The sequence below is a fragment of the Panulirus ornatus genome, chromosome 68 (assembly GCF_036320965.1).
Source record: "Panulirus ornatus isolate Po-2019 chromosome 68, ASM3632096v1, whole genome shotgun sequence".
Taxonomy (NCBI): domain Eukaryota; kingdom Metazoa; phylum Arthropoda; class Malacostraca; order Decapoda; family Palinuridae; genus Panulirus; species Panulirus ornatus.
Genome location: NC_092291.1, coordinates 20,251,438 through 20,278,103, shown reverse-complemented (window position 1 = coordinate 20,278,103; position 26,666 = coordinate 20,251,438). Strand labels below are relative to the sequence as shown.

At 45.2% G+C, this 26,666-nt stretch overlaps 1 protein-coding gene across 10 annotated transcripts; it reads left to right on the top strand.

The window, feature by feature from the left end:
• The first annotated feature begins 168 nt into the window (after positions 1-168).
• Positions 169-24,523, top strand: LOC139747444 (sialin-like). 10 transcript variants are annotated; one of them, XM_071659793.1, is made up of 12 exons: positions 1,058-1,108; positions 1,391-1,496; positions 12,292-12,553; positions 13,058-13,260; positions 14,166-14,399; positions 15,354-15,441; positions 16,470-16,693; positions 17,193-17,339; positions 19,598-19,730; positions 20,354-20,595; positions 22,433-22,583; positions 22,712-24,523. In XM_071659793.1, the coding sequence occupies exons 2-12, from the start codon at positions 1,422-1,424 to the stop codon at positions 22,732-22,734; spliced, it is 1,782 nt and encodes a 593-aa protein (XP_071515894.1). In that variant the 5' UTR covers positions 1,058-1,108; positions 1,391-1,421; the 3' UTR covers positions 22,735-24,523. The 10 variants fall into 10 exon arrangements, with proteins under 10 accessions (XP_071515899.1, XP_071515902.1, XP_071515896.1 ...); XM_071659798.1 differs by lacking the exons at positions 1,058-1,108; positions 1,391-1,496 and adding an exon at positions 169-304; XM_071659801.1 differs by lacking the exons at positions 1,058-1,108; positions 1,391-1,496 and adding an exon at positions 816-864.
• Positions 24,524-26,666: the final 2,143 nt, after the last annotated feature.

Genomic DNA, 26,666 nt, shown 5'->3' with positions numbered 1-26,666 from the left:
GATGAGTGAGGCACGGCAGAGGAGGTATGTACGTCAGGTGAGGCACGGCAGATGAGGCACGATGGGTTAGACATGGCAGTGAAGTGTGTACGTCAGATGAGGCGCGGCAGGTAGAGTGTGTTCAGGGTTTTTTACTTTTATTTCAGGGAACAATTGTAACATGATGACCTCCTCTGTCTTCTGGTACTGGTGGATACGATGTGAGAGGCTTCATGACGTGTTGGGTGCCACAGGGACAGAGGGAAGCTCTGCGGATGTTCATCACTAATGGGCGAATTCCTCGCCACTTCCTCTGACAGAAAAGGTGAAAGTTTCGTGTGTACTCAGTAGTTTCATTCAATTTCTAATGTTGGCACAGAAGAATGGCCATATACATAGCGAGAGTGTATATGGCCTTAATGATATCAGCACACAGTGTTGATACACATGTTCAAGTTTATTTGGGTGGTGGTTGCTATCAACTTGATGGCTTTAACGAACCTAATAGTTAATAGGTTTAAAGCTCTAACAGCTAACCAACTAACTAGTGCTGGAAACATGAAAGGAACAACTGAAATTAACGGGAGTGTTTCTGATTGTACAAGTCAGTTTCCTGATTATTATACAAGATGTTCGTCGGAATACAAAGAAATACAAACACCAACATTCCATTTGGAGCCCCTCGAGACTGTTTGTAATCATTGAAGATATCAGATATTCACAGATCAGTGTTGTACAAGATGGGAGGCATACAGATAATTTAAAGAGAAAAACCTGCAAATGTGACCATTCCAAACGAGGCGCAAATAGTGCCAACTCGTGGCCTTGAAGCGAAATATTTACCAGGTGTTGTCATACTCCCCTGGCCGGGCTCTTTTCACAGTGGTAATACACGCAGGTCCTCGCCTGGCCGGACTCCTCCTCCACAGTGGTGATATATGTTGTGTAATCACTGTCGAAGAACAGTGGAAGTTACCACAGAAAGTTCGAATGGTAGTGTCGGCACATTTCGAACTCCCTACTCCGCCGCTGGCAAGAGGTTGGCACCGAGAAGTGTGCGAGTCAGTGATCGGTTGGATTTGACTGGAGACAGACACCGTCTCCTCGCTAACTTGTGTTCTCACCCCTTGTTAGTTAAGTTTAGAAATATATATAGTTGATAGTGGTAGCAGCGTCGGGATTCCTTCTATAAACAGTGAAGGATTCCTTTATCAAGAACACTGCGTCTCCGATTTGTGGACCTTAGTGACTGGCGATTCTCTCTACTCAACAAGTGCAGTGTTTTGTATGTCATTCTGAACAGACCTCTGTAGAGAAGCCAGTAAAAATCAGAGCAACAAATGAAAAACATTTGGGGGAACTTAGTAGCACAATAACGTTATTCATTTATTTATCATTCTCTCATGAATAGCCATCAGTCGAAGGAAGCAGCTATCAACTTAATGATTGTATTGGGGCGGCCAAAATCGTTGTTTACATCAAACAAACTCCCAGCATATAACAGCCGACTCCACCTGGTCAGTGTAAAACCTTATGGTATTTTCAAAACATTCGTTCCGACCTTACGCCTGACTTCCTGCAATCCGCCAATAAAGGCAGCACGGGTGGATACTAGCTTATCCAACTACACTGCTTTATTAATGTGGATGGTTGAGACACACCGGAGGTTAGTGCGGCTGCGTGAACGCACGGCCCTCGCTCCTCGCTGGGGATTGGTCAACATACGCTGTGATGTCATATGACGTCACGGGTTCCACCACGGGACATTGGTCGACGACACGACATCTCGTAATCGGTCGGGTCTTCCGAGGTAGCTCGACGACAGGACTCTGATGCGACATCGAAGATAATTCGCATAAGAGCAGACGAAGTCCCTTGGTAGACAGACGGCTGATTACGTCCCAGCTGTCCTATCTCGCCAATGTTTCACCACTCACATCTACTCACGTATTGTTCCCAAGTGTTCCTTGAGTGTGATAAACTAACGGCAGTTTGTGGATAATCATAACTTTAAGGTAAAAATTAACTAGTGTTAGTTCTTGATAAACTTAGAACCTTTCCTGCACCACACTTGGGGGTGTGGATATTTCATGACTTATCGTTATAACCTTACATCTGGAGTGATTGACTATAATAACATGGCCAGCCCTCCGAAGTACCAACACTCCGTCTCCGGTAGACACAATATTATTAGCCAACGGGCTCTGAACAACTTTAAACTTGGTTTGAGAATGTAGAAATAGCTGTAAGATCTAGTTGTTGTTATCCAAACGCTGTGACAGATGAACTTCAAGATAGATTCAGCCCGTAAATTGATTTTTTTTCAAATTCCCCCTTCCAGGGTCCAGACTTTGTAAGAACCGAAAATGATATTTTTGGTGCGATACAGAAAATGGGTAAAATTTTCAGAGATAAAGGAGAGTCGGTGATCGGCCGGCTTTGGTTGGAAACACACAAGGTCTACGCTATCTTGTGTTCTCACCTCTTGTTTTCGTTAAGGTTAGAAATGAATATATTTTGTTTAAACACAAGCTTCATTTGTAAGCCTAAGAAGACTCCGGACTGAGAGCATCTCATAAGTGGTGGCAAAATTGTTACTATTGAAAAAAACCCCAAAAAAACTTAGGAGCTTTAACGGTGTGCCTGGGCAACCTTGCGGCCCAGGCGTGGTTGTCATTAGATGCTGTTGTAGAATTCCTCGTTATGGCTTCCTCCACGAAGGAATTTATCCTTGAGTTGAGAAGGGAAGTTAGGAAGGTACATATTGATCATGCAACCCCTGCTTGAAAGGTGATCTCCATTTTAATGGCTTTTGATTGGGAAGAGACCTATCGTGCTCCTACAACTAAGGGTGGCTATGGGTAGGGCCTCCTCACTCAGGAACAACAGAGGAGGATTACATAAAAACCTCACAAAGTTGGGTTAGATAATCGTTAGTGTGCCACTGATGTAATGCGCCTGGGCATGTGAGACCTCAGGGCCCTCTACTGAGCCTTCCCTATCTTTCAGCATCTCTGAGGGGCGTGGCTGGTCACACTGGAACCCATGCTTCACCGAGAAATCTAGGGAACATACCAAGGGATACAAGGGCACAAAGGAATTCTCAGAGTCAGATAGAGAGGAACACCCAAAGTAGGAACACTCCGAACGCTACCATTCCAAGTATGTATTATACTTACCATGGGGCCAATACTTACAACACAGTACAGCTTTCCCAGCTGGAATCCTTCAGTATGCCTCCCAACGCGGACACGTAATTTCTACAGACTCAGCATAACGAACCTTCCCCTTCCCTACACACAAGTATCATTAGTATCATTGTTTCTAGTTTGTCTGCTACAAGACGTAAAGACATACCTATTATTTGGGGAATTGTTGGACAGACAAATTCATCTCTCTTCTTGGACACTGGTTCAGAAGTGAATCTGACTGACAGATTCTCTCCCAACTACCAGAGGACACAGTTGAGTGGTTGAACATCCCACTGCCTACAATATCGGGTATTAGTGGCACTCACGTAGAAATATTTGGGGCACCCAAATTTATTGTGATTTTTGGTCAGAAAACGGTACACTCTAATACCATTCGTGTCGAAAGGCACACGCAAGCCAGACATATGTGTTGCTGAGATACCCTATTATGAGAAGGGAGGCGATATTTTGCGTGCCACATGAAAGGTCGATAAATGTCAAGAGAGATCTCATCTCTATACCTTGTGATGATCCCCGGATAACCAAAGCCCCTTCTAGTGACAAGTCTCGTTCACCTCCTCTTGTGAGTACTGACGAAGGACAACCTCCAGCCACCACTAAGACACTGGACGAACTAAAAATCTACTCAGGGTTCAGATGTAAGGTCCACGGACAGTGTTTATTTTCATTACGAAATCTGTTTTGCTGTACTGACGCATTGCCATACATCTCCTTTCGGAAACCCTAACTCAATTTAAACTCCAGTTAGATACTGATTGCTTGCATGAGATTGGTGTACATATCTCGCTGTCTCGCTGAACCCGACACGGTTCAGACGGAAGGGATTAATCTAAAGTGTTCCTTGCACCAATCTTAGGGTGGATCAGTGGTGACTTACCTGGCCAATAAACTGCCACTTCCCCAGAGGCTTAAGCAACTGAATTTGTTTGTATGCCGTTTGGTTTGCAAAGCATCCCCATGACTTTCTCATGCCTTATGAACGCTATTTCCCGTTCTATCATAGTGAGTGAGATATTAGTCTATCTTGATGATATAATAATCACGTCTCCTCTCATCTCTATTAAGCATGTTTTGTCAAGACTCTAAGAGGCCAATGTAAAGATCGAGTTATCAAAATGTAGTTTCTTAAAGTCAAAAATACATTATTTGGGACACATATAGTTGACGAGTTGAGGCAGTTGTAAATTACCTTGTGCCAAAGAAACCTACTGAGATCAAGTCATTTATAGGAATGGCAGGGTTCTATAGGTCATTTGTCCAAGATTTTAGTCAAATTGCTCGTCCTCTCACCCATTTGTTAAAGAAAGATGCCCCATTCCAGTGGGAAGATGAGCAGCAACAAGCGTTTGAGGGTGTTGAAAGACCGTTCAGTTATTGCTCCCATTATTTGTTTCCCCAGTGTCGCGAAACCCTTTACCCTAACCACAGATGCTAGTTATAAAGGGTTAGGTGACGTTCTTTTGCAAGATGTTAAAAGTAAACTCCATCCCATAGCGTACGCTAGTCGAACATTAAACAAGGCAGAAGCCAATTATAGTGTAACTGAGCTACAAGCACTTGCAGTGGTATGAGGATTTAAACACTTTAAAGACTATATATATGGGTATGACGTCACCATCAAAACCCATCCGGCAAGTTCGCCAGATGGCATTTGATTGTTCAGGAGTTGAAACCCTTGTTCAAATATGTTCCCGGTAAGACCAAATCATGTCGCCGATGCTGTCCCGAAACGTAGCCCGCACTGCTATTTTCCCCACGATTGAAAACGAATTTCGCAAAGCACAGAACCAAGACCCTCACCCCCCCACCCTTTTGGTCTTCAGTCCTAGCCTACCTTAAGGGTCAATACGGTTCATCTCACAGTCAAGACCCCAGTTCCTCTTCGGGAACGTTTAGTTCAGGAAGATGTATTGTATGAGGGACGCAACTCCGGGTGCTACTCCTTCACGTTCCGTGACGCAAGTAGTCGTCCCTAAGTCCTTAATCCCTGAAATAGTCATTGATTCATGACACTCCTCAGTCTGCTCCTCACCCTGGCAGAGGCAGATGTATCAAACAGACGCGTCTTCATTACTACAGGCCTAACATGGTACGTGATGTCTCTACCTACATAGATAACTGTCAAGTTTGTAACGCGTGTAAAGGTAAACCCATACTCCATCTTCCAGTGTTACAGTGTCCAGCACCAAGTCCTTGGGAACGTGTGAGTGAGTATGGATATTCTAAATGGATTATACACCACTCACCGGTGTCCCAATAGATATGTATCTATTTATTATAGATGCATTCACTCAATACTGTGAACTCGTCTCTGTTCCGGAGAAAACAGCGAGGACTGTGGCTACAGCTTCCAAAGAGCGCGTTCTAAATAGACATGACGCACCAAAATACCTAGTTACAAACAATGAAGGCGAGTTTAATAACACGCCTTTGCCTGAACTCCGTGAATTATATCACATAAGGAAATGTAACATCGTAGCCTATCACCCTCCCAGCCTCCGATGGCCTGGCTGAAAGGCTAAACCGAAAGATTCTGGAACACCTGCGAGTACACACAGATTCCGCTAATGATAGCTTGGACGACTGCATGTCTGACATGCAAAGTTCCTTGTACTCGTCTTTCCACCAGTCAATAGGGACCACACCTCACTTCGCCCTTTGCGGCTGTGACAAAGTATTCCCCTATGAGATATGGTCAGAAGTGAAGGCCAGATGACATACTAACATCGAAGACTATAAAGGTGACAAATTCAGTGACTTGCCTGGCTGGACTCCTTCCCCCACAGTGGTGATACATGTAGGTCCTCGCCTGGTTGGACTCTTCCCCAACAGTGGTGATACATGTAGGTCCTCGCCTGGCTGGACTCTTCCCCAACAGTGGTGATACATGCAGGTCCTCGCCTGGCTGGACTCTTCCCCCACAGTGGTGATACATGTAGGTCCTCGCCTGGCTGGACTCTTCCCCCACAGTGGTGATACATGTAGGTCCTCGTCTGGCTGGACTCTTCCCCAACAGTGGTGATACATGTAGGTCCTCGCCTGGCTGGACTCTTCCCCCACAGTGGTGATACATGTAGGTCCTCGCCTGGCTGGACTCTTCCCCCACAGTGGTGATACATGTAGGTCCTCGCCTGGTTGGACTCTTCCCCCACAGTGGTGATACATGTAGGTCCTCGCCTGGCTGGACTCTTCCCCCACAGTGGTGATACATGTAGGTCCTCGCCTGGCTGGACTCTTCCCCAACAGTGGTGATACATGCAGGTCCTCGCCTGGCTGGACTCTTCCCCCACAGTGGTGATACATGTAGGTCCTCGCCTGGCTGGACTCTTCCCCCACAGTGGTGATACATGTAGGTCCTCGTCTGGCTGGATTCTTCCCCAACAGTGGTGATACATGTAGGTCCTCGCCTGGCTGGACTCTTCCCCAACAGTGGTGATACATGTAGGTCCTCGTCTGGCTGGACTCTTCCCCAACAGTGGTGATACATGTAGGTCCTCGCCTGGCTGGACTCTTCCCCAACAGTGGTGATACATGTAGGTCCTCGCCTTGCTGGACTCTTCCCCCACAGTGGTGATACATGTAGGTCCTCGCCTGGCTTGACTCTTCCCCCACAGTGGTGATACATGTAGGTCCTCGCCTTCTGACTCTTCCCCCACAGTGGTGATACATGTACGTCCTCGCCTCTTGACTCTTCCCCCACAGTGGTGATACATGCAGGTCCTCGCCTGGCTTGACTCTTCCCCCACAGTGGTGATACATGTAAGGCCTTGCCTATCTGGACGTCCCCTCCGCACAACTGGCACAACACGTAGTCACTTCGTATGATAACACTGCTACATCGAAGTCTGCATCGAAACAATTACGAAGAACGCATTCGAGCTTCGGCACTCGCTTACATTCCTTCTAAAATACACTTCACCGTTACTGTTCTCTTTCCTCTATTTTCTTCTTTAAAGTCTCGGAAAAGGCTTGACCCTTACAAGAAAAAAAAAAAAATACAGACACAATGATTCTACTCCAACCAGATACTATGATTCTCCATGAATTCTTTCCATACATTATTCATATTCTCTATCTCATTAACTTTGTTCGTGAAAGAGAACAACACATTTAAATCTATTTTTGGTATTACGTCATTGAATAAGAATAAATCACATCACGATAAAAAATATAATAATTCTACGACAGAAAAGGTAAGTTCATGCCAAGCATCCTGGTATGTAATCAAACAAGATATGTTGAGCTCCAGCAGAGGTATATCAAACGTGTCCCACGAATATTCTGAGGTAAACACTGCTCAAGGCTGAGTGGTACAGTTTATCTGGTTGGGGGGGGCGGGGGTCACGTAGGTGACAAGCTGACCGAACATCGTCTGCCTCGATAGTCTAACGTCGTGATTTGGGGGAGTCATTGAAGATGAACCAACTCCAAGACTACACTATCACTAGGAGAAGGCCAGGCACCTTGGGCTTGCTCCTGACCCAGAGCGATCATAATAGCGGGCAGCTGAACGTTAAAGAGGAACATGTATTTCACGGTTACCGTCCGAGTTTACTGTTCCTCATATATTAATCTTGCCGACGAAGCAGAGCAGAACGAACAATAACGTGGAAGGAGACATGTTTACCGGCAGAGAGAGAGAGAGAGAGAGAGAGAGAGAGAGAGAGAGAGAGAGAGAGAGAGAGAGAGAGAGAGAGAGAGAGGCGGAATACAAATGCCTCAGGAGAGGGGGAAACTCCGGAGAATAACCTTTCAAGTGCATAAACCGTATCAGCAAAGATTCGAACGAACGGTGAAGAGGTTAGTAGCAGGAAAATTGTTTCTCTAACGGTCAGCTCACTGGCCACTTGCAGCGACCACGGAAGCTGATTGACACGATGACACAAGTGGCCTTACCACACATCATTCTCAAGCTGCACCTTGAAAGCACGAGCAGCACCTTCAGGTCGACGAATTCCCCCCCAAAAAAGAGCAACTAGGGAGCAGGCCGTGGAGTGAATGTCCCTCTAACCATGTAGGGCTAACGTGATTATATAAAGTGATAATCTGGATGCACCATCATCATTACTCAAGTATCATTTAACACTTTGTGGTTGGAGTGATAATGACCCGGTTACTTTCGACAAAAAGTACTACTTTTCCAATGATTATATCAAACTCATATCTACTGATAATCTAAGAAGCGAGCTTGTACGCTCTGACAGCACTGACCCGTCCGTCAGCAATCTATCGTTCGGCCTGGTTATTTACGTTTGACATCCGCCTGGGAAGGACTTTCTGTGTAGCCACGCAATACCCAGTGAGTTTAAGCAAACCATACTTTTCCTATGGGAGCAAATACTCCTCAATTTTGCTGTTCGGTGTTGGGAGTTAGGAAGAATTTTCTTGAGGTGGTGAAATATGTTTAGAGATCCACTCGTTCGGTCGGCACCTTTACTAGGCCTATGGAATTCGAAGTGCCTTCGGAAGCGAACTTTTCTCTAACGACAGCACTCCATGTCTAAAGGTGACGTGTGTCTACATATGAAGAAAGGCACTATAGTTTTCAACTTAGACATAGGGGTGAGTATATAGTGTACAATATATTTCAAATACAAAATGCCATTATTAATCGGCGGTCTTGCAAAGACCTTATGATATGCAGAATAGCAAAAGGTTCGATCACATGAATATCAGTTAACCTTTTGAAGCGCACTCGCACGCGCATGACGCGAATCTCCAATGCATTTCTTTTAATAACCAAACCTGTCGCAGCCTCATCGTCATATTTCTTATATGTCCTTCTGGATATCTTCGCTTACGGGTCCAACTCAAATAATTGTAGAACTATGAAGTGCCTTCCATTCTTTATACATGGCCGTACCAACTTAGCTTGTTCTTTTCAAATATATGTATTATCAAGAACTACAATTTCAATCGAGGAATGTTTCATTACTATGCGTTTTTCGTAAGAAAAAGGACATGGTGTTTTTTGCTAATTTTCTCCTTTTTATTTTGTCTCTCCTTCAAAAGGAGAGAAACATAGTTATTCTTCAGTTATCTTTAGTCTCCTCGACTGGAAAGAAGTATGTCATTTTTGTTTATCTTCTCAATCTTCCTTCCCAACAGTCAGAACCATAACACTGACATCGTGAAAATACGCGTTCCTGACCTGCAAAGCTTGCACCACATCCCTATTCACCCTTGACAGTGCTGTCGACGGTGTGGTGAAATTAGGCTTATAGAAGAGGGTGTGCTGAAGATGCATTTAGTATTATCTTTCTCTCCGTAGTTAATATTATGGTGATATATATATATATATATATATATATATATATATATATATATATATATATATATATATATTTCTTTTTCTTTTTTCAAACTATTCGCCATTTCCCGCATTAGCGAGGTAGCGTTAAGAACAGAGGACTGGGCCTTTGAGGGAATACCCTCACCTGGCGCAATTCTCTGTTCCCTCTTTTGGAAAATATCCCTGGGGATAGGGGAGAAAGAATACATCCCACGTATTCCCTGTGTGTCGAAGAAGGCGACTAAAAGGGGAGGGAGCGGGAGGCTGGAAATCCTCCCCTCTCGTTTTTGATTTTCCAAAAGAAGGTACAGGGAAGGGAGCCAAGTGAGGATTTCCCTCAAAGGCTCAATCCTCTGTTCTTAACGCTACCTAGCTAACGCGGGAAATGGCGATTAGTATGAATATATATATATATATATATATATATATATATATATATATATATATATATATATATATATATATATATATATATATATTCCTTTTTTGTTCACAAGGAAATGAAACACAGTAAGTTCCCAAGTGTGCTTTATGTGGACTCATAGGAATATATATATATATATATATATATATATATATATATTATATTCTGTACCGTATCGTATGAAATGTGGAAAAAAAGTGGGTTTCCAAATTACAACCCCCAACCTTTTTTTTTTTTTTTTTTTTTTCAATAAACTGAATATTGCTCATCTTATCTCGTACCTGTGCCATAACCTAGCCCAGCAAATGGGGACCCCCTAATCAAAAAGTACCCTCCCATCTCTCAGCTTTACCAAGGCCAGCCTAGTACTCTAGCCGTATCAGTCCGCGCCATCACTATCCACAGTCTAGGTTCGTGATTATCATTAGGTCTGATTGTTGAACGTTGTTTTTTATTCTTAGATATAACACTTACTGGAGTTCACGGGTGACTTTTTTCTTTTAATGAGAAGAAACTTTCAAACATAACTAATACATCGACCATCTTTCTCGAAAACTTGATTCTCAAAATAATAAATTTTTATTACTTTCTGGCCCTATTTTTCCATTGTTCACTAATCCGTATGAACACCAGAATTTCACTTAAGAATATAAAGTAAATATGTGGAATACATTTCAAATGGGAAATTATGTTTTTTATCGCTATATTTTCCCTGAGATGATTCCTGAGCCGACGACGAGTCGCTTCGCTGGTCGTGTGAGCTGCTGCCATGTAATACAAACTTAGTATTTTTGAGGTGACATCCCTTAAACGAGTTGGTGTCAAGAGCAACATGATATCAAAGATTACGATTGCTCTATCACTGCATTAATCATCAGTAGCGAAGAAGACTGGTGTCCTCAGAGGATGCTCAACCAAAAGGGAGAAGTAAACTCGCTGGAAAAGTAATCACAAACTCCAAGTTTTCGACTACATTTCAAGCCATTTTTCAGGGGATCAATTCTTGAAAATGACTTGAAATGTAGTCGAAAGCTTTGAAGCTTCTGTGTTTATTTTCCCCAACAAGTCTACTCATATTAGTGCTTCATGTGTGTATGTGATTTACTACAAGAACAAACTGTAGAAACATAGTAATATCAAAATGGGTGATGATCTGACGAGGTGGATTTTCTAGAAAGACAAGAAGAGTGCTACAAAGTAGTAAGGTGAAAAGTCGAGAGTCAGGGTGAGTATGAATTTAGAAAACGGGAAGTTAAGATAACAAAGTGTAGCCAATTAGGTGAATATATTGATTATAAGGGTTGATGCCAGAGAGGCAGTGAAGTCAGGATGATGATGCGATGTCAGAATTAGGTTAGGAGGGACAAATGAGGATGGAAAGGAGGACAGGCGATCCTAGCGAGCCAGTGAGGTCAGGAAGACAGGCTGAAGGCATAAGCGTGCTGATGGGAGGAAGGGGTGAGCCTTTAAATACTGTAAGGTCAAGAAGATGGGGAGAGGTGAGCCGAGGTTGAGAGATGGAATGTGTCAACCATGTCCACCAAACATTAAATAATCGTTTTTAACTACCAGTCAGATTCATCGTTTCCTGAGTGTATGCATCTTTTTTTCACGAGTATCTTGCAACAATGCTTGGCAACAGTGGATATATCGGTGATCTAGTCCAATCAACTGACAACAGGAGGTCGAAGCCATGACAGAATACGTATTTCTATCGTGCTTTGAGGCCGCTGGAGAGGAATTCACGAAAATGGAGATAAAAGCAATGGCACAAGAGATGAGTTTGTGTAATTACCCATTCGTACTGTACAGGAGGGGAGTTTTACACTCGTGGGGTCCCATCTTTTGAACTCGTCTGGCACGAAAGTGTTCAATCTTCTGTATGCAGTTGTGTCTTTGCAGTCCACATGTACAATGTCACCATTCGTTCTATTTCATCAATTCACGACGCTTATACTCTAAAAGTACTGCTTGACATCCTTTCTTAAGAAAAAAAGAAAATGTTTTGCTTAATGTCATGCTGGCATACGCATGTTATGCCTTGCATCTTTCGACGGAACGATCACTTGCCATATTCACAAAACCCCTGAGGCTCTGATCGGGTCACCCTTTATAGACAGACATATTTAAGGCCTGTTTATCTTCCTCTATAACTCAGCTCTGTAAATCATGGTACCGACTTTATTGCCCTACTCTCTCTCTCTCTCTCCCTCTCTCTCTCTCTCTCTCTCTCTCTCTCTCTCTCTCTCTCTCTCTCTCTCTCTCTCTCTCTCTCTCTCTCTCTCTGTGTATTGAGTTAACTCCTCTTAACAACATGACAAGGCCATTCGTACCGCCCTGCTGCTCCCTATGCTATTTCAGTGGAAACTACTTTTCCTTTCCAGATTTTACGACATAGGCCTAAACTTGGGGCGAACTCTCCATGCCACACACCTGCCTGCACCATGTCCAAGTTCTCGGGGTCTTTCGAGCCATCTGTGCACGATGCTGAAAATAAGAAGCCCCCAAGCCCAGCTGCAGGAGAGGTGGGGAGGGACGGATCTTTTGGAATACATGACGAATTCACGAAGGTGTCGCTGGGGGACGATCAAGTCTCGTCTTTGGAAGGATCCAGTGTGACTCTCGTGCAGCGTGATGACACGCAGAGTAAGAGATGTGTACCGTATGTTCTGCTTGCCATTCGTGGACAAAGTGACTTTCTTCTCATAGAATCAAAAAATTGCCAAGCGTTACCAGTGATCGCTTTCACGTAGTCAATTTTCGCATAACAGAAGATTTTTCCTGATAGTATAGTAAACATTATATGGCTGTTTGGTACTAGGGAAAAGATGAAGATCAGCAGAATCGGTAAACGAACTTGATCTCCATTCCAGCAGCCACCCCCAGCATGCCTCTACCCCCCCTAACGTCAAGCAAGGTTCCATCTGTAGTAAAAAAAAAAAAAAAAAAAAAAGACTCCCCAACACTGCCATCATAACCTTACACACTCCATCATGCTACTCCCACAATTTTCCACTTAACTTACGAATCTTCCTCCCTCTCAGCTGGGAAATCCCCCCCCCTTTTTTTTCTTTCTCCATCTCGTAATGTCCTCCCTTCCATCCCGGCGGTATTCTTCCTCTTCCTTGATCACCCTCTCCTTACTCCCAGGGCCGAAGGAGTGTTGGGGAGGACGTCATACCCTGGGCGTCCTGGGTTCCCTGGGTTTCGCGGCGGTGTACGCCATGCGGGTCAACCTCTCCGTGGCTATAGTGGCCATGGTCGGGTCGGACGTCGTCAACAGCACCAACTCCTCCGACTCCAACGTGTGTCCCTACCCCGATGACTTCGACTTCGAGAACAGCGGGAACGAGGTGAGAGGAGGTGCCAGGATGCAACACCTCTCTGCTTCTTCCTTTTAACCCTTCTCCTTCCTCCTCATCAAAAGCCGTCGTGGCTGTTTCAAAACCTCAGCTTTCATTATCCCCGTCATCACACCATTCTCACTATCACCATCATCACAGGACCTGTTTACCTCATTTCGTATTCTGTCAAGCTCTTTTCTGAGCTGGAAGACTCTTATTGCCTTAATTTCCGCTGCTGTCGATCTACTTATATCACTGGTGATTAATGTCCATGTTTTAGCCCTATATGTTAATGAGTACAGTGTTGAATACGGGTTTTTTACCTTCTATTGGCATGTATTTTCACCCAGAGGTCAGGTCAGATGACCAAACCGTTAGGTGAGGTGCACCTTAACTGTCTCAGGTGAAAAGTGCTGATTGTTGGAAATAAGATAATCGAAACACAAATATAAAGAAAAGACATTAATGTGTGTATCCCCTTTCGGGAGAGACAAAAAAAAAAAGGTAAAATTAAAATGCCGTTCTCGGAAAAACTAGATTGTTTCCGGTTTCGGTCGCTTTTACTTCATATAAACACACACACACACACACACACACACACACACACACACACACACACACACACACACACACAGACACACACACACACACACACGATGCACGTATATCAATAACCCGTTTTTTAATGATGTTTCACAACAACTCATAAAACAGGAAGAAGATGAATGTAATACTGGACACTATCAAAAATGTTTCCCAAACACAAAAGCTTTTGAAAAGAAAAGAGAAGAAAAAAAAAATACGATTAACTGTAAGAATTTGGTCCTCAATGTCTTATAGGAAAATGTACTTGACCAGCTGATGATATCTATCCTACCCAAGCATGTCGATGGTGATGGTTCTCTATCCTGCAGGAGGGCGAGTTCGACTGGGACACAAAAGTGCAGGGACAGATCCTGGGCTCCTTCTTCTACGGTTACATTTTCACCAACCTTCTAGGCGGGCGGGCGGCCGAGTACTTCGGTGGCAAGATGGTGTTCGGGATGGGCATCTTCCTCACCGCCATCCTCACCATACTCTCGCCCCTGTGCGCCAGGGCCTCCACCGAACTCTTCATCGCCGTCAGAGTTCTAGAAGGACTGACCGAGGTGTGGGAGGATCTTTCACGTTAAGCTTTTCTGGTTTTGAGACACTTATCCATCCCGAGAGAGATAATTATAGGATTATCAGAGAGATAAACGGAGTCTAGGGATCAATTATTCGAGTCTTATGATCAATAATACTTTTCTTTTTAATTTGAAAGTATATTCCAAATGCTAATTCTATAGATGGAGTTTTCAAAATCTTTATCGATCATAGAATGTAATGGTTGGTGTTGCGGCTCACGAGTCAAATGGACCCGCGTTCGAGCCGCGGACAGGGTTGGACGGTTCACGGCCAACCCCAACTGTTCATCTATCCCTCTAGATTGATCCAAATTCAGTCCATCATTTTCTTTTGCTCCTGCATGGAATGAAGCAGCCTTGAAGCTGCATGAATCCCATGAAAGGGGATCAGGGGGTTGTATCATCTATGATATTATCACACCAGGTACAGCAGAACAAACAGGATGGGGTGTGGTGTGGGGCTGGGGATGACAAGGCGGCCTTAAAAAGAAAGTCACATGATTAGTTCAAAGGTAAATGCGGATTTCCTGTTGCTATAGCCCAATATGAAGTCTTCCAATCTTCCTAACCCAAAAATATTTTCTAGCCATAACATGGGAGCAATATGAAAGCAATGTGTCACGCAGATTCTGGTCTTCACTCATTTAGAAAAAAATCCGAACTGGACTCGCCAAGTGGAAGAGGATCAAGGGTTGGGTTAACTCAGGGGCGGCTGCCTGAATCGCTGACTCAAGAGCAGACACGCTGATGAGGCGAACACACAGACGGGTCTCTTGAGGTGGTAGTGAGTGGAGGAGGGTCTGCCTACTTCAGCCACTCGAGTGGCGGCTGGAGAAGGTGTAATGGAAATGACAGGGATTAATTTTTCACATCACGATCAAGCTGTTCCTTGATATCAGCATTTTTATGTACTAAACATTTTTCTTTATCCCTAAGGGCGTGACCTTCCCCGCCATGAGCTTCCTGCTGGCGACGTGGATCCCTCCTATGGAGAGGGCCAAGTTCTCCTCGCTGGTGTACTGTGGTAGGTAGCCGCCAGTACTGCCACACACAGCTTACTGGCTCCGTTCCTCACTTAACTACTCAGCTGATCCTAACTTAGCTTGTAGGTGACGCTGGATATGGCTGAAGATATTTAGTTTTGTTACTCTTCTAAAAGAAAAAAAAAAAAAAGAAAGCTCAAATACGTAATCAAATTCTAATAATGAGATTCTATGTTTGTAATCCACTTCTCCTCCTCCTATTTCTTAGGCACGTTTCCTTACGCTAAGTCGTATTTAGATTACAGTGAATTACCAAGGAACATGAATGCAGGGAGTACACCATGGCACTCCGTGTAACATCACCTTCCGTATAAATCTTGGGTTTCATAGTCATCTCCGGCACAGAGTCCTCGAATACGGAACACAGAATCTGTACAGAAGGGTCGTGTTGTAAAAGTGAAATGTCTGATCTCATCGAGTGCCGCTGGATGTCGAAGCCTTCCTCTATAGTCTTCCAACTGGCATTGTACACGACAGTACACAGTCAACGTCCCGTTGAAGTAGACGTGTGCTGAAAGAGCCGCAATGTTATGACGGCGACGCATCACAGAAGAGGTCGCAGGGTTATCCATGCATTTTGATTTCTGTTCCCCTTAGATGTTTACTGTTCACTCTAATGAAGTTAACGGGGGCGTGGAAATGCAAGCCCCCGTCACAGCGTTTCTGCTTATCGTAAAAGATATCCTGATGGCCACAAAACCACACACACACACACACACACACACACACACACACACACACACACACACACACACACACACACACACACACACACACACACACACACAAGGCTAAGAGGTGGGCACCAGTAATATAAAATCTCCATCTATTCTGTGTTGATATCTGGTATACCCAATTAGTTGATAATATAACACATACCCATACGGTAAGAATGTATCTAACAGTTTCTTAAATATGCAGGTGCACTTGATAGGAAGCATCTTAATCTAGACACCTGACGATCATGTTATCTAGAAATTCGTTTAACCAACAGATTTCTTATTTTCAGGCGTACAGTTTGGAACGGTGATAACGCTTTCTCTGACCGGGTACCTCTGCGACTCTGATTTCCTCGGGGGTTGGCCGTCTGCATTCTACGTATTTGGTGGCTTGGGAATCTTGTGGAGCGTGGCTTGGTTCACCTTAGTGTTCGATCACCCAGATGTTCATCCAAGAATCTCTCAAGAGGAGAAAGATTATATTATACAGCAAAGAGGCAATAATCGAAGCAAGGTATGGTTGAAACCACCACTATGAACAAGTTACCCATATAATTTATCATTTTCTTTTTTAACTTGAAGACTGTATGAAAACTGAGGATTTTTAGGGAGACTATAACTTCATTCAAAGTGATAAAAAAGAAACACATAAAATGACTGTAAAGTCTATCATAGTATTCCATGTTTTATAAGTTATCATATAATCATGTACAGTTATTCTCTTATGATTGAGACAAAGAATACATTTCATCACATGAACTCACACTCAAGTTACTCATTCTGTATAAAGAAAAATAGCTGTGAACCAAGTTTACGACTGCATGTTATCTTGTAATCACTTTAGATTTATCTTATTTTATCACATAATAACACGCAACTTTAAAAGTTAAGGAATTCTTCATCTTCACGGTCACTGTGAAACAAATTACAGACACAGGTACACCTTTACCGTAATTCTGTCACGCTTGTCTGTCCATATGAATGTTAAGAAATATTCCTGTCTGACGCGGCAGCCGGTGCCTTTGCCGTTGAGGGCGGCGTTTTCGGTTCCGGTGGTGGCCCTCTCCTTTGTCCACTTAAGCAACAACTGGGGGTTCTACACGCTGCTCACCGAGCTCCCCACCTACTTCAAGAACATCCAGCACTTCAACATGAAGAGGGTGGGTGTCACATCAAGATCTGAACTGCTTGAAACGGGTTCTAAGTTAGCCTCAAAAGTTTTAAAAGGGATTTAGCATGTAAAATGAAGGATTTGAACGTACCAGAGTAGGAGTGATTCATGGTCATCCGTGAAGTAAATACACTAGAAGCAGGTTTACCGTAAATGACGCATGTTCCATGTTCTGTGGGTAGATGGCGCTACAAATACTCGTGAGAAAATTGTACATGTCAATAAACGGGTTCTCGGTATTCACTGTGGTAAGGTCCTACATAATTTCTAAAAAGCTACCATTGGTCTCTGACTGTAGACAGCACTGATGTCTGTTTCTGTTCACAAAGGCGGCGAGAGAGGATGACTGCCCACAGAATTCATTGTTGACTAACGTCTTGCAATAACATCAGTTCAACAAAATGTAGGCCTTTGCAAATCACAGAAAAAAGAAATTATTATGATAAGTGAAGGTTATATGATGTAACCCGTTTCAAGCAGAGATTCAGCTACAGTATCTGAACATGTTCTTTAACTTAATCCAATAAAAGATATAGCGCGAGTTTCTTTTCTATTGGAGTCAGGAGGTATAGGTACTGTTAGGAGGAGGAGACGAAGTGATCCATGACGTGGGAGGAGGAGGAGGGCGATTCACCTTGCTCGGACGAACTTAACCCATTTTTCTGTTGTCAAGTTCGATATTGTAGATTACATTTCCCTCATCTCTAGAGCATGATGGTCCTCTACACTGGGCCATGATGGTGTGACTTTTGACCCTCACTGGGTCAGGGTCAAAGGACAGGCCATCATACCCACTGGAGTCGAACCGGTGAATTCAAGGGGATTTAACCTAGATATAGAGGAGGTAAGTAATGTATAGTCAGCTATTGTGTGATTATAAGAGATTAGAAATATTAGTAATCATCACCCATGGATGATATAAACCCCATTGTTTACTATCATTACGCAGTCCTTGGACCCTATTTATGGAACCTGTATTGTGGGGTTACGTAATCGTGGTATCGTCACTAGTAGGTGGGACCCGATTAAAATGATCCATTCTTACAGTCTATGTTATCAGCTCTGACCCGGCGCTATGTTATCCTTGGTAACGTTTGTTATAGTAGCCCTCGTCTGGTACACCAACTCTCATGTGACTGCCTCTTTGGGCGTCCTCACTTCCTCACTCATGACATTTGTTCTTTCCAGTTGCTTTCCCGCATACATCATTCAAGGTCCATTTGATTCCATGCATCTGTCTACAGAAACTACATTACTTCCCGTTGGACCCATGTAAAGAGTTCACTTTCTTCTTTCTTCCGTTTTCAGGTTTATCTTCCACAGTTACTGTCCTTAATTCCTCCTGGTCTTTCGCGTTTTCTATTCGTGGAGTCGTTGTCTCCTCTTGATCCTCTGTGTTTCGTACTCACGTCCCTCATCACTTTCCTACCACTGTCTCTTGTATTAATCCCTTTCATCACTTTCCTACCTCTGTCTCTTGTATTGATCCCTTCTAATATCATTCCCTCTACTCTATCCTGTCGTTATTTCATTTATACTTCCTTTTAATCTCTCTTATATCCTACATGTTCATTACCTCTGACGGGTTTCATATATGGCTTGTGCATAACGTCGAATGTGGGCAACTTATATCCCTAACAACATTGATGCTGGCACCTTTTAGAAGATCACATGCATCGGCGGGCCAAGCATTGGTAGATAGTACTGTCAGAATCCTCCTGGTTCCTGACATTTCGGCTGCTAATGATGTGAACATCTGCTGGTGGATCCTGTATCTGTGAACTGAGCAATCATCATCCCCTGGTTGCTCACGTAAGAGCTAGGGGTGACCTCGCCACCTCTTGACAGATCACACATCGGTTAAAGATGATAATAGTATCCCTTGGGTGTCTACACACCTGCCACTGGTGACGTAAATACCCCCGGGGTTGAAAATCCCTGTCACCATCTAGTGGTTAACCCAACACGTCTGTCTGGCGTGACATCAACACCTCCTGGCAGTTCATGTTCACACCTTCTGGTAACGATGTCAACGCTTCTTACCTGCCAGGAGTGATGTCATCCCCTGCTCACTGCATGTGTACCCGACGCGAGTGATGTCACCACCTCTTGGTTCCTCGTGTACGCGTCAGCAGTACCGCGAGCACCTCCTGGCCTCCCGCATACCAACCACCCGTAACCATGTCGGTGCTTCTTGCTTGTTATTACTCCTCGTGTCACATACAAAGGTCTCCTTCCTGCCGGCAGAACGGGTTGCTGTCCTCGTTGCCGTACCTGGTCATGTGGATCTTCAGCATTGTGTACAGCAACGTCATGGACAGACTTCTTACCTCTGGGAAGCTCGCCATCATCACTGTCAGGAGGACATCCATGACAATAGGTGAGTTCGGCAGGAGGAAGGGGCAGGGATCACAGGCCCCTGTCACATGTGGTTTGTCTCATGTGTCAAGGGTGACTTGTCCCGTGAGGCTGACCTGACGCTTCTGTGGGGTGTAGTGGTGTGTCTGTTAGGTGTAGGGTGGTGTGTCTGTTAGGTGTAGGGTGGTGTATCTGTTGGGTGTAGGGTGGTGTGTCTGTTGGGTGTAGGGTGGTGTGTCTGTTGGGTGTAGGGTGGTGTGTCTGTTGGGTGTAGGATGGTGTGTCTGTTGGGTGTAGGGTGGTGTGTCTGTTGGGTGTAGGGTGGTAGCGTCTGTTGCTTTAGCGGAGGTGAGTTGCGCTTTCGGTGACGTACATTCTACTTACGTTTCCTCTAAGAAGGTGTCTTCTGCGTCTGAGGTGGAAAGTGCGCTGCGTCTACGATAGCTTAAGTGTTTGGTGTCTATGGTGGTCTGTATGTTGGGTTTAGGAGGAAGTGTTGTCTTTTGTTTCTAGAACAGTACTTTTGTTGAGGTTTGAACCCCAAGATCCATTTGATGGGCCTCTCGCAGTTGCTCATGTCAGCAAGAAACTAGAGTTTGTTAGTGTTGACATGATTATCATCTCTACTGACCCTGCTCTTTGCAGGCTTCCTCGGCCCGATGGTGGGGCTGGTGGCCATGTGCTTCGTGAACTGTGACTCCCTGCTGGCGATGGTGGTGCTGTGCGTGGCTGTAGGGCTCAACGGCGCCGTCTACTGCGGGTACATGTGCTCCCATCAGGACCTGGCTCCCAATCTGGCCGGCTCCCTGATGGGCGTCACAAACACCTTGGCCACCGTGCCGGGCTTCGTAACTCCAGCCCTTACCGGCGCCATCATCAGTCATAACGTAAGGACTGAGAAGCCACTGCTGTGTGTATATATGTGTTAACTATAAGGACTGAGAAGCCACTGCTGTGTGTATATATGTGTTAACTATATCTATAGACAGGGAAGGAAACTCTACATCCTCGAGACTCCATCTCTTTACCATATACGTCTGTTGTACAAATTATGAATCTCCCAGTGGTATCATCATCAATTTCCTCTTCGCTTACATTGCCACGCCCCCAACTCTTGTTCGAGCAATATTTTCGCACGTCCTTGACAAGTGTCATGTCCAGTCACTTGCTGCGCCCCCTCTGGTTTCACAGTCGCCCATGGTTTCCAAGTACTGGTCCATGTTATCATCATCTTGTCTCCTGGGATAGCAAGACTGCCATCACATCTACTTTCATCCGCCTTTCCTCCAACGTGGGCAGCTCGAAGACCTCCCTCTTTTCCCCAGTGAATTATTCCCCTTGACTCAGACACCCTTCTCGACGAGCTTCATTACACCTTCTCTATGAGATTCACTCAAGTTAGAAAAAAATAGACAAAAATATATCGATGCGTATCTTGGCTTAGGTTGGGCATCATATATCTCCTTGAACATCCAGGGCCACGAATCTGTAAGTGACTTTCACTGTGGTGAAGATATTGTCTGCCTTCTTCACACGGCCGCCTGGTGATGAGTTAAGGGTTATGATAAACCTAAGGTCCATTTTACATTGAAGAAATTTATGATTTGTTTCCCCTGATATGACAAGCGAGGTCCGTTTCTTCCCAGCCTCTCTCATCTCCATTACATTTCACCTGCTGGAGAGAATTTTTAATTCATTTCGTCTGATCAATGCTGCATTGGAAATGGGCTTCGTTCCAACATGCTGTACTCTCAGAATGCTCACAGCTTTACTCATGAGTTTGCCATCATCTGCAGACATACTTAGGTATGATTTGATAATCTAAGAACTCTTGTGCGTGGACGAGAAACAAGAGTGGCCCCAGCAATGAGTCCTACGGAGCTTCACTTGTCACTTTCGCCAAGACTGAAAAGGCTTCCCCCTAACAAATGGTATCTCTGATCACTTACCCAAGTACGTAAGTTTCAGTTCCATTCAAGTCCTCCTGCTCTTAAGAGTCGTCTGCAATTCCATCTTTCTTTGTGAATCGTCATTGAGGGAAAGCAGCAAATGTTTCCAGGCACTTTAATGATATACAACCTAGCCCCTCACTTCCTATTTCCAAGGTCTTGTTTGTTATTCAAATCTACTAAACCCCATGAGGGAATGGCCTCTACCCCCGCTCCACCTCAACCCCAAGAAAGAAAGGAAAAAAAAAATATGAGGTCTTGAATTTTAACACAAACAAGAAGCGATGTGTACTGATATGTAGCCATCGACAATGACGAATCTTTTTTTGAAGGAGTGGGGAAGAAACATGCTGCTGTGTCGAACCAGCAATGATCGTATCTTGCAATATCAGTCATTGTGAATCTTTCATCACATCTTGCAATATCAGTCATTGTGAATCTTTCATCACATCTTGCAATATCAGTCATTGTGAATCTTTCGTCATATCTTGCAATATCAGTCATTATGAATCTTTCATCACATCTTGCAATATCAGTCATTGTGAATCTTTCGTCATATCTTGCAATATCAGTTATCTTAAATCTGTAAAGAGACACTGTGGTCATGAGAAGATCCTAGCTTTACGTCTGAGATGTTTATAATGAATTCTAACTTCACTGACTCACAGCTGACTTTGTGTTCCTACAACTCTACCAGACCCTCTGACCTTCCCTAACTGTGCATAACTCTCCCTTCGCCTCGCGGCCTCTGACTCCCTCTCCCTCCCCACATCAGGAATCCCTGAACGCCTGGCGGACGGTGTTCCTGATCGCCTCGGGGATATACCTGTTCGGCTGCATCATCTTCTTCCTCCTGGTACCCACCACCGTCCAGCCTTGGAACGAGGTCACATCCAGCAAGGACCACCAGCCCCAGTGTGAGCAAGGTGAGTGGCCCGCGTGATGAGGGGCGCACGATGGGACAACGACCAAGTGAGCTGCTCTGCCAGCACGAGCGATGTCGTGCATACCATTTGGGGAAGAATAACACTGAATGACTCCTCAATTTTTTCAGGTGACACCAAGGAGAAGTACTGAGCCCTCGCGACGTCACGACACAACCACGACAAATGTACGTCCCCACTGCGGTCATCAACACCAGCGCCGTCGCTTACCAAGCTCTTCAGCCGAGCAGCCCGTCAGACAGTGTTGGTTTTCAAGACCTTCAGCTCAACAACCCATAAGATGGCGTTGATTTATCAAGACCTTCTGCCCAACAACCCATAAGATGGCGTTGATTTATCAAGACCTTCAGCTCAGCAGTCCATAAGACAGCGATGATTATCAAGCAACCCTGGGAAAAAAAGAGAGTTTAAACACTTTTTTTTTTTTTTAACCATTTACACGACACACAGACACACCCATGTAAAACAACCCATCACACCGCAGTTACGCACGGGCTGCCCTAAAGAATACGCATATCCCCACCTGTGCCCGTAATGGCACATCCAAGAATGGGCTGTCACTGTCAAGGGTCCGTGACAAGCTTTATAGTCTTGGCGAGGTAGCGCCGGTGGTTCTAGGGGTAAGAGCTGGTCTCCCAGTGTTAACCCCACGACAACGGACGTACATCAACGCCAGCACGATCCTCACTCAGCATGTGAGGTCACTCGGCGTCCCGTCCTCTGAGCTCTGGAATGTCTATACCATCTTCCTTCTGCCGAAGCTCACAGCAGCCTCCTAAGCCCGGTCTTTCACCCTCACAGCTACACAGATGGTCCAACCGCAAGACAAGAGCATGCACAATCATGCTGGGCCCGCCACATACCACCTACCCGAGAGGCTCTCATCTCGCTGAACCTGTCGACCCTCTCCCACCGACACCACCAACAACTCAACACGGAAGCTCGGCGATACACTGCGGCCACCCTCCCGACGCCGCCCCAGCCTAGCATTTATTCCTACGTCCGTCACCACAATCGCCTTGTGCCAGCCAGTGCTCGTACAGACAGATGTAAGAATAGTTCTATACCTACCACTGATGAACGTCATGAACAATCCATGAACAAATGGACAGCAAAGCAAGTGAATAGCTTAGTTTTATTTCAGTAACTGTATATGTTAACTACTATGTTACCCTAACTATTCATCGCTTAAAATGTTCAACTAATCATAACTAAACGCATAAACTACATGCATTTCCCCCCCCGGCATATGCATAAGAAATGCATGTAATAAAACACAGAATCTAGTCTGCAAAACTTCGTGTATATCTGCCACTTTGACTGTGTGGATGTACCTCACTCATGTGCTGATCGAATACGTGGGAGTATCCGGCACCACCTTGATCCGAACTGGATTGTGTAGCCTCAGCCGAACGGCCGCCGAAATTTGATGAACTGTTCATTATTGTTATCATTATCAGTATTAAGATTATCATTTAATTATTATTATCATTATGATGATTACTGCTATCACTATTATTATTATTATTGATATTATTATTATTATTATTATTATTATTATTATTATTACACACACACACACACACACTCAACAGTTTTTCCACATAAGCTTTATAGAGTGTGGAACAGACACGGGTGTGGCAGTGAGGACGGGAAAACACCCATACACTGTGTGATCTTTGTTGCTACACGACATACTCATAACAGCCAAGAACTAGATGAGAAATATCATGCAAATTATATCACCTAATTATTCATACTGCCTTCGTAATTCAGTAAAGGATCAGAATAGTAAACTTTAAGACGCATTAGCTAGGATCTTCTGGCATGTGTTTGTGAGGCCGTCTCTCTAGGGTTTTGTGTATTTGTTGTCTGTGTGAAACTTGTCACTTCATATTTCATCGAATAAAAAGTCTAACGAATATTGTCTTTGCAGCTTTATGAACTCCCTTGGTGCTAGTGGTTAGCGTTCCTGACCGTGACGCATTCACGGGCCACTCAGGGTCGAGCGCCTAGGTTCGTATCCTTTTTTTACTGCAATTGGTACACAGTCAATCCAGCTGTTCATCCATCCGAAGGCGTGGGTCGATAAAATGGATACCTGGCTCAGGCTATAAGATAAACTAACTGTTCTGTGTCAGCACTGATATCATCATCACGGATCTGTCACATTATCATGACACACACCTCCAGATAATCGCAGCACAAGCAGGTCGACCTACATACTGTAACCCGCAGGGATGAGTGGAGAACAAATACAGGCGGGCTATCACGGTACAGCAAAAAAAAAAAAAACCCCACCCCATATGTGCCTACCCCGGGGTGCAAGTACTGACGGCTTCTCATGATACAGCAGAAATCCCCACATGTAACACCACCGGGGGAGTAGGTAGGTACAGACGTCCTCCGCGGGCTACACCCTGAGGTCTGCAGGATGATCCTGGTGGCTGGTGGTGGTGGTACGTGGCCGTGTGTTCGTGGTTGCCCGGACTTGTATCACCAGCGTGGGTGGCGGGGCGGCTCCGTCCGGTTTAGCCCGACGATGTGTTGTTGGCAGCTACTGAGCGCGCCCTGTGTACACCCGAAACAGTCTCGGGCCAGCGCGTAATTACAGGTGCGGCGGCCTCGCTACCCTGTTCACCTCCAGCCACAGGGGAGCTGTCCCCACCTAGAACGGTGACACCTCCGTCAACAGCGACCTTACGAGATGGGGACTCACGTCCTCCGAGAAATTAGCGAGCCACAATTAAGGCAGCTCATCACACATGGCTGAGCCTTAAGAGGTGGTTCGCCGTGGTTCATGGTCCAACTATGTCGTAAAATTCAATTATCAGCGACCCCCTCGACCCCCGTGTTAAATCTTGGTCTATTTATACAGTCGGGAGGCGGGACGAGCCTCTAATTTCAGGCACGTTATCTCGGGTAATTACAGAGTGTGGGCGCCGGAACGAGTCACGGGTGCGGGCGCTCGCCCACACGCCCGCACACCGGCCACCATCTTAACTGCCTTCGCCTGGAACCCCTGTCTGGGCCGCAGTGCCCGCCATCCTACACACACAACACACACACACACACACACACACACACACCCTGCCTCGTGGCCTCTCGTCTGCATCTATATTATACCCTACAATTGCCTTCCATTGAGTTAATCAGACGTGTAGCAAGGCACACCTGTAGCCTCACGATAACTGGTGTGGAGGCGTGGGCTCAGGTCAGGACTACAGGGCAGCTGGGAGGCTGGGAATTCTTAAGGGGCAGCTGGGGAAGAAGAGTTTTACGGGGCAGCTTGTGCTAGGAGGTATACGGGGCTGCTGGGGTGTTAGGTCTATGGAGCAGCTGACAGTATGTTTACATGTCAGCTTGGGGAGTAAAGGAGTTGGGTGGGGTGAGGGGGAGGAGCAAATGTATCTCAGAGAGTTAGGAGGCGAGAGAAAGGCAACGGAGGTGGCATCAGGTGAGCGAGTCCATAGTTCGCTCCCCGAACGACTCTTTCGCACTGAGGTTCCTTGGTAACAGACGCCAGAGGGACTGTGTAAGCCGCTGTCACACTATTTCCTGTAATCTGCTTCATGCCAAATGATGGCCATAGACTTGGACGAGAAGGAAGGAAGGGGGGAGATGAGGGGGAGGGGAAGAGAGGTAAATATATTGAAAGATGAAGAGGAAGAGAGGAGGAGGAGGAGGAGGAGGAAGAGGAGGAAGAGAATGGGGAAGTGGGAAAGGGCGTGGTGGACGACCCCTGACGTACCCTGGTGAGGCGGTACTGTCGACGGAGGCGGAGGGGGATGCTCTCCTCACCATTTTTATCACGACTCCACTGACGATCGTAGCTGAGGACAGGCACGGTGATAACAGGCATTACGGCCTGCCCCCCACCTCCCTACCCACCCACCATGTGATAGAGACCTTACCCACCCAGCCTCCTGTGGACACCAACGCGATATTCGTACCCAGCGAGACCCACCTGCAGATAAGGTGAGAAGAAAGAGAGACACCCGTCTCACGAGACATGGCATCATCATATCATGTCTCCCCAACAAGTGCAGGCAATTGTTACACAAG